Raw genomic sequence first — 8,579 nt, forward strand, 5'->3', positions numbered from 1 at the left:
AGAAGGAGAAGTTCAACTCAAAGGCACAGAAAATTTATTTAACAAAATCATAGAAGAAAACTTTTCTTACCTAAAGAAAGATATGCTTATGAAGATACAAGAAGCTTAAAGAAAATCAAATAGACTGGATCCAAAAAAAAAGTCCTCTCGCTACATAATAATCAAAACACTAAACATACAGAGTAAAGAAAGAATAATAAGAGCTGCAAAGGAAAAAGGCTAAGTAACATATAAAGGTATACCCATCAGAATTACACCTGACTTCTCAATGGAGACAATGAAAGCCAGAAGGTCATGGTCAAGCATTATGTAGACATTAAGAGACCATGGATGCCAGCCTAGACTACTATACCAAGCAAAACTGTCAATCACCATAGAAGGACAAAACAAGATATTCCATGACAAATCTTGATTTCATCAATACCTAGCCACAAACACAGCCCTACACAAAATACTAGAAGAAAAACTCTAACCCAAGGAAGAGGGCTACACCAACAAAAACACAGACAATTGATGATCTTATAACAGCAAATCCCAAAGAAGAAAAAATTCACAAATTAACATCACCAATAATGAAAACTAAATTAACAAGAGATAGAAACCACTGGTCAGGGCTGGAGAAATGGCTCAGTGGTTAAGAGCACTGCCTGTTTTTCCAAAGGTCCTGAGTTCAATTCTCAGCAACCACAGGTAATGAGATCTGGTGCCCTCTTCTGGCCTGCAGGCATACATGCAGTCAGAATACTGACAATACTGTACAAATAATAAATAAATAAATCTTTAAAAAAAAAGAAACCACTGGTCATTAATATCCCTTAATGTAAATGGACTCAACTTTCCTATAAAAAGGCACAGGCTAACAGATTGGATACAAAAACAAAATCCATCCCTCTGCTGCATACAAGAAACACATCTCAACCTCAAATAAAGACATCACCTTAAAGAGTTGGGGAAAATATACCAATGAAATGAACCTAAGAAACAAGCAGCTGTAGCTATCCTAATATCCAACAAAATAGACTTCAAGCTAATATCAGTCAAAAGAGACAAATAAGGTCATTTCATATTACTCACAGGAAAAATCCATCAAGAAAAAAATTGACAATGAGGACTACTGAGAACTCAAGAACAATGGCAATGGGTCTTCTCTACCACCTAAAGGGGAAAAAAAAAAAACTGGTAAGAAATAAGGTATCCATGTTGGTCCTGAAAATACCATGGGACAAATCTGGGCCATCCTAATTGCACATGAGCCAAGCCATTGAGTAACACTCTGCCTGTCCACTTCGGAGAGTTGTGTGTCCATCCTGGGTCAAACCCATGGACTAGACTCTCACCCTCCCTCATTAGCTGCTCTGAGCCAGTTACCACTCCTGTATCTCTGATCACAGACTGTTTAACTTCTCTGAGACATACTTTGACTCAGCACTGCCACCTAGCTCTTATGTCTGAATGTTCACAACTCCTCAATCCTCTGCAGCACTCAGGTTTACCGCTGCCTCCCATTGGCTGGGCTGGGACTGCAGTACTCAGGTGAACCGCTGCTTCCCATTGGGTGAGCTAGGACTTGTGCCCTGGTGTTCCTTTCTCCATAATTAGGGGTTGCACCTGGTGAAGAACCCTTGCAGGTTCCCTCACAGGGTTTACAGAGCATGGCATGACAACTGAGTGGTTCAGATCCTCCCCTTCCTCACGGTCCTGGCTTTACCACCACCGACATCGCCAGCGAAGCAGGACTGGCTACTTCCCCAGCTCTTTACCATTAGTTTTCCTCTCAGTTCATCCAGGATCTCCAATGGGTAGCTCAGATCATCTTAACTCTCCAGGGCCAAGTGGACTAACTCGCCACCATCAGTGCTACAAAGTCAGCAAGGATGAGATTTACCTACAGCACAGAGAGGTGGTCCTTGTCTCTTCCTCGGGAGGAATGTTGTTTCTGTGTCAACCAATCAGGTATAGGAAGAGACAAACAAGCGCTAACAACTCCAGATAGGTCTGTTTGGTGACTGGCAGTGAATCTGTCTAATAAGGAGTTGGATGCTGCCTTTCTTAACCACCTTTCTCCTCTTCTTAGTCCTGGCTGTGCGCTGCCTTATAAACTTGTCTAGATTTCTTTTTTTTCTTTCTTTCTTTATTTATTAAAGATTTCTGCCTCCTCCTCGCCACCGCCTCCCATTTCCCTCCCTCCCCCTCCCCCATCAAGTCCCCCTCTTCATCAGCCGGAAGAGCAATCAGGATTCCCTGACTTGTGGGAAGTCCAAGGACCACCCACCTCCTTCCAGGTCTAGTAAGGTGAGCATCCAAACTGCCTAGGCTCCCACAAAGCCAGTACGTACAGTAGGATCAAAAACCCATTGCCACTGTGGTGGTTTCTCAGGAAATTCTACCTACCCCTGGACCCAGCAATACCACTCTTGGGAATTGTATGCCCTATCATACAACAAAAGTATATGCTCAACTATGTTCATAGCAGCATTGTTTGTAATAGCCAGAACCTGGAAACAACCCAGATGCCCTTCAATGGAAGAATGGATGAAGAAAGTATGGAATATATACATATTAGAGTACTACTCAGCAGTAAAAAACAATGACTTCTTGTCTAGATTTCTTGAACAAAAGATTAAAAAGATTTCTAACCAGACTTTTAATCAGTTGTTATTACAGGATTACTGAGCTAGAAAGCCAGAAACCAATGACTCTCAATTATACCAACGATGAAGATTCAGCAGGAAGTAATCTAATGATAACATCATCTCCCTTTCCCATAACCTGTTTATCAATAATAATCAAAAAGGGGGAGACATAAGCCCCTCAAGCCACACAAGTGGCCAGGCCCCTCCCCCAGGACCTCCAACCTGCCAGTTCCACTCATAGAACACTCTAACTGTCCTAAAGTTTGAACCCAGCCCCTGCCCTACAGAGCAAAAAGCCCAAGCTCTGGACCTGAAATCCCACCAATGCCCACCGTGGAAAGCTCCACTCCACCCCATCCCCAAGAAACTCTATATAAGCCCTGCCTTCTGCTCAGTTCTTGCTGTTTCTCGCCATAGCAGAGGCAGGCACGCTCCTGGGTTCTTCCTTCCCAGACTCTTGCTGTGTGGCTGACTTTGTAGTATTCCTTGGCTCCTGACTATAAGGATAGCATTCCCCTCAGAGCTGGAACACAGATTGGAGCTCTCCTTCATATCATTTCTCCTTGATCACTGCTTGTAAAGACCTATTTCCCAATACTACCGCATTCTCGGTTACCATATTATAAACTCCAGCACCAAAATTCTGCCCAGAAAACAGCTCCGTTTCTTACAGCACCTAGCACTGTGCTTGGCACACAAGTGGGTCCTCAGTGCATACTAGTCAGTAAGCAAAGGGCCAAAGAGAAGAAACAGTGCAAGGACTGCCTGCCATTTAAGAGAAGGACACAAAGGGCCTGTTTATAACTGCAGAGTCTGAGATAAAACGCGGATGGCCCGGCACTGCACTGACTACATCCTCATCTTGGGTAAGTTCTAACTGGGTTACTTGCCTGACAAACTTCTAATTTTACTTCCTGAGAAAGCTGAAAGCCTCATCAGAAATCATTCATAATATGTCCAGGATGAAGATAAAGTTTGGAGAACTTTAGACGTTTTGCGTATCTGGAATGTAAGCAACTTGTTTCCATTCCCCCAGACCTTCTGTTGCTAATACAAGACTGAAGCGAGGCAGCACCGTTTATTTATCCTTACATACACACATCCTGACAGTGCCACAGAAGCAGCTCGGGGATTTATAGCATTTGTTGCTCTTAGAGATGACTAGAGTTCACTACTCCAGCGCCAGGGTACCACCACCCTCTGTAGACAACTGCACTCATGTACAGACAGAAACACAGACACAAATAAAAATAAATCTTTACAAAGTATCAGGACAGGAATGGGAACATTCCCAAAATTAAGAGTGGAGGGCAAAGATTTTAGCCACCTTTCTTGAGTCTAAACCCTAACTTTGTAGAGTAAGAAAAAGTGGGGGGTATGACGGCCATTCTTGGTTCTCAACTTGACATCTGAAATTAACTAAAGCCCGAAAGATAGAGGATATGCCAGTGAGGGACTTTTGCTTAATTTGAAGTGAGAAGATCTACTTGAGATGGGGTCTCTCTGTGTAGATCAGGCTGGCCTTGAATGATGTGGGAGTGTCATATCAATCTGTTGATTTCATTGGCTGAGCAATAAAGAAACTGCTTGGCTGGCCCTCATAGATTAAAGCATAGATGGGAGGAGAAAACAGAATAGGATGCTGGGCGGAAGAGGAAGTGAGATCAGACTCTGCTCTGCTCCCGGGGAGACCCGACAGCTCTGCTATGGAGCAGAGACGCCATGCTCAGCTCTCCCAGGCAACTTCAACCCAGGATGGACATAGGCTAGAATCTTCCCGGTAAGCGCACCTTGGGGTGCTTACACGCATCATTAGAAATGGGCTAGTCCAGGTGCGAGAATTAGCCTGTAAGGGCTAGAGTTCATGGGCCAAGCAGTTCTTAAATGAATACAGTTTGTGTGTTGTTATTTCGGGCATGAGCTAGCCAAGCGGCCGGGGTGTTGGGGACGCAGCCCCGCCGCTCCTTATTTCAACACTTGAACTCGGAGCTCTGCCTTGAACTCAGAGCTCTGCCAACCTCTGCTTCTCAAGTGCTGGGATTAAAAGTGTGTGCTACCTGCCTGGAGATCCACTTCCGATCAGGATCTTGAGCTGAGAAGCCATGCCTCTAATCCATGTGCTTTGAGTGGGGAAACCTACCTCTGATCTGGACCACACCTTCTGCTGGAAGCCTACTTAAGGACATAGAAGTAGGAAGCGTTTGCTGTTTGCTTCCTTGCTCTCACCTCCCTAGCAGGTCCATTCCTTCTCCGGCATTAGAGCCTACTTCAGGATTCTGGTGCATACTGACACTCAACCTTGTGGACTGAGCAGCTCCGGATTCTTGGACTTTCCATTCATAGCTAGCCACTGTTGGATTCTAATAAATCCACTTCCTATACATACCGAGAGTGAGTCATTCTAAAAGTTGTTACTCTAGAGAGCCCTAACACAGAGGGTTTTGGTTTTTGTGTGGTTCTGTCTCATAAGCTGCTCTGGAACTCACTATAGTCCAGGCCATTTTTGCTTTATCTTGGTTAGGGTTTTTATTGCTATGATAAACACCATAACCAGAAGCAACTTGGGGAGGACAGGGTTTGTCTCAGCTCACAGCTCTCGAGTCACACTCCTGTCACTAAGGGGAGTCAGGGCAGGAACTGAAACAGGCCACGAAGGAGTGCTGCTTACTGGCCTGCTTTCGTGGACCACCCAGGACCACCTGCTCAGAGGTGGCATCACCTACAATGGGCTGGGCCTTCCCACATCATTAATCAAGAAAATGCCCCACAGACACTATTACAAACCAATCTGTATTTTCTCAATTAAGATTCCCTCTTCCCAGGTATGTCTTAATTTGCTGTCAAAATCCAACCAGCAGAGATCCACCTGCCTCTGGTGGGACTGAAGGTCAGTACCACCATGCTGCTTTGTTTCATGTTGTTCTTTGAGTCAGGGTTTCTCTGTGTAAATCCCCTGCCTGCCCTGGAACTCTCTCTGTAGACCAGGCTGGCCTCGAACTCACAGAGATCCACTTGCTTCTGCCTCCTGAGCGATGGGATTAAAAGTGTGTGCCACCATGTCTAGCTTGTTTTGTGTTTTAAAATACACTTCACATCTGGGACAGGTCACACATGATCTGCTCCACAAAGACGACACTGCTTATCACTGTCTGTGTTCTATCCCCGAATCCCACAAAAACCTCCACACCACGCAACTACACTGCTTCTTTAAGTTCTCATGTGGACTGAGCTGAGTGTGAAGTCTTCATCCAATGCTTTATTTGCAAAGCATACACAGTTTGTTAGCTAAAGGGATTTTCGTGAATCACATTATTAGAAACACTTTAGCGATTTATTTTATGAATTCATTTATTTTAACCTAAGAGCAAATGAGTGCAACTAAGTCTTAGGAAAATTACTTTTCAATCAGGGGAGAAAATGATGATGCAAGCCTTTAAAACCACTTTATTAGTATGTTTCTCACAAATAGGGGGAAATCTTATTTACCAAGTAACAGAAAAATCCTTATTTTCCAGAGGGAAAAACACCAAAAAGCATGGGGCACCCTAGCCGCTGAGGGCCAGGGCTACTGGTTTCCAGGATTTCTGAGCTCCACGTCACCCAAATCTAAAGCTTTCATAAACTCCAAGCCCAGAAACTCCTGAATGAAACACAGAAGCACCCACTCCTTCCGTAGCTTATCAGCAGAGGAACTTCCCTTGCAGCTACACAGATTAAGATTACATATACAACACTACCTTTCATGAAGCAAGATTATTAATTCTGAAGAAGAGCAAACAAGAGTGTACTAGCTGAATCGGTAATTCACTCTTTGTTCAGACGGCTTCCGGTACCCAGCAATACTTTAGAAGCACTCTTCATTTATGAGAGAAATGTACGCACAGTCCCCTTGATAGTACCCCTGCAGATGGGGCACTTTCTCAAGGAAGGGGCACATTCCTGACAGACGACCAGATGACCACAAGGAATGAACACAATAGAAACCTCTCTGTCCATGCACACTTTGCAAGTTCGTTCTTCTTGCAATCTCCGCAACTGCTCTTCCAACGACAAGCCTAAGACCAGAAAAGAGTGTGAGTGAAATGCGGTGTCCAGGAAGTAAAGAGACAACGGTGGAGTACTAACTGCACTGTACCTGAGACATCTTCTGCTGGAATATACTTCATATTCTTTTCCACTGGAAAAAGACAGCATACAAAAACCATTACTCTAGCAATATAAAACTCTTTAACCTACTATTTTTATGCAGATTTTTGCTATATTACAAGGAATACTACCTAGACAATAAAATACACCAGGTTTTTTTTTTTTTTCTGGAATAGGTAATATGTAAAGATTGAGGTTCAACTGGGTTTATTCTGCTTGCTCAGCAGAGAGAGGAACAAAACCCTAAGGGTATCTAAATACTTTCTCCAACAAACTCACCAAATAAGTTCTCATATAATGTGGAGTCGATTTCCTTCAGACAGGTTTTGAAGATGTTGGCTGCAGCATTTCCTTTGACTAAAATGGTGTCAATCAGTTCTCTTGCTTGTAAGGGTATCTGTGTTTTCTGTCTGATAATATCATGTTCCTGCTTAGTAATTACACTGGCCTCAAGAAGATTGTCCAAGATCGGAAAGACACATGTCAACTGCTGAAAGAGGGCCATTCTATTCTTCCGAATTAACTGCAAGTCACCTTCAGTTAAAAATAAGCAAGAAGAAGGATGCATTAAATTTCAAATGCCCCCAACTATACCCAAATGAGGCAATGAGTGTGAAGGAGAAGGAAAATAGCATTTGTTTCTCGATATTGCCTTCCTAAACTAAACTCTAGGTTAAACTCAGAGTTCCATACAAGCATATACACTTTCAAGTATGAACACTGATGGACCCAGACACACGTCTTCAAATTGTTGAGAACAAGCGGAAAACTTTAGAGTAGTAAAATATGTGCCCTCTTTCTCTCTTTCTCCACCATGGAATTAATAAGTAATTTATTTTTATCTGTATTATATCACTTTACTTGTTAAGTACAGGCAAACGGTTATATTAAAAAGGCAATTAGATAAGACACGTGTCTTCCAGATAGGGAGCCTCACAATAGCATGACTGGCTTGGCAACAGCCACAGAATGAGTTGTCAAACCAGTCCTAAACTAGTTGAGGTTTCCGGTTTGTTAGTTACTGAGACAGGACCTGATATATCCAGCCCTGATTGTCATGACTTGACTTCCCTTCCAAGTGCTGGGGTTACAGGCATGAACCACCCAGCCAGGTTTACATGGTGCTAATGTCCTTTCAGGGTCCACACCATCTGTGAATGAGAGGGCTTAGCTACAAATCAAGATGGACTTTGCTGGCTTGCCCAGAAAGTCTAGCCATTTTAGCCATGTCCCCCACTATACGCCTCAGCTTCCCGATCTGAAATAGGAAGAACCCAGCACCTTCCTTAAAGAGGTTAATAAAATGCACATCCACCACTTCCCACAATACTCGGCACATTTTATAAATCTAAATTATGGTGCAGCTTTAAGAACTGAATCCAGCTCGTTCATAAGAGATTACCCCACTTTGAGGTAAGGAATCTTAAGTTTAGTTGAATGAGCTGCCTACCCTAACTGAAAAAGGGCAGAATTTAAACACAGATCTGTCTCAATCCAGAAATTGAATTTCAAACATTTTGCTATGTGGCCATACAATAAGGCTGTCTCGAACTAGTCTTTTTTTTTTTTCTTTTACCTTTCTCCCTTGCTCTTGGAGTGGGAGGATCAACATAGTAAAAATGGCAATTCTAGCAAAAGCAATCTATAGATTCAATGCAATCCCCATCAAAATTCTTCACAGATCTGGAGAAGACAATAATCAACTTTATATGGAAAAACAAAAAACCCAGGATAGCCAAAACAATCTTATACAATAAAAGATCGTCTGGAGGCATTACCATCCCTGACTTCAAACTCTAT

The 8,579-nt window shown here is 43.1% G+C and overlaps 1 protein-coding gene across 1 annotated transcript in view; it reads right to left on the minus strand.

The window, feature by feature from the left end:
- Window positions 1-6,051: 6,051 nt before the first annotated feature.
- Birc2 (baculoviral IAP repeat containing 2) overlaps window positions 6,052-8,579 on the minus strand; it is an 18,557-nt gene continuing 16,029 nt past the window's right edge. Inside the window, exons 6-8 of the mRNA XM_050162205.1 lie at window positions 7,059-7,313; window positions 6,769-6,810; window positions 6,052-6,688 (exon numbers count right to left, since the gene is read on the minus strand). Of these exons, the coding sequence (XP_050018162.1) occupies window positions 6,495-6,688; window positions 6,769-6,810; window positions 7,059-7,313 (491 nt within the window). The 3' untranslated portion in view covers window positions 6,052-6,494. The remainder of the gene's footprint in view (window positions 6,689-6,768; window positions 6,811-7,058; window positions 7,314-8,579) is intronic.

Source organism: Alexandromys fortis, unplaced genomic scaffold (genome assembly GCF_014885135.2).
Source record: "Alexandromys fortis isolate MF-2015 unplaced genomic scaffold, M_Fortis_MF-2015_v1.1 scaffold_112, whole genome shotgun sequence".
Lineage (NCBI taxonomy): Eukaryota > Metazoa > Chordata > Mammalia > Rodentia > Cricetidae > Alexandromys > Alexandromys fortis.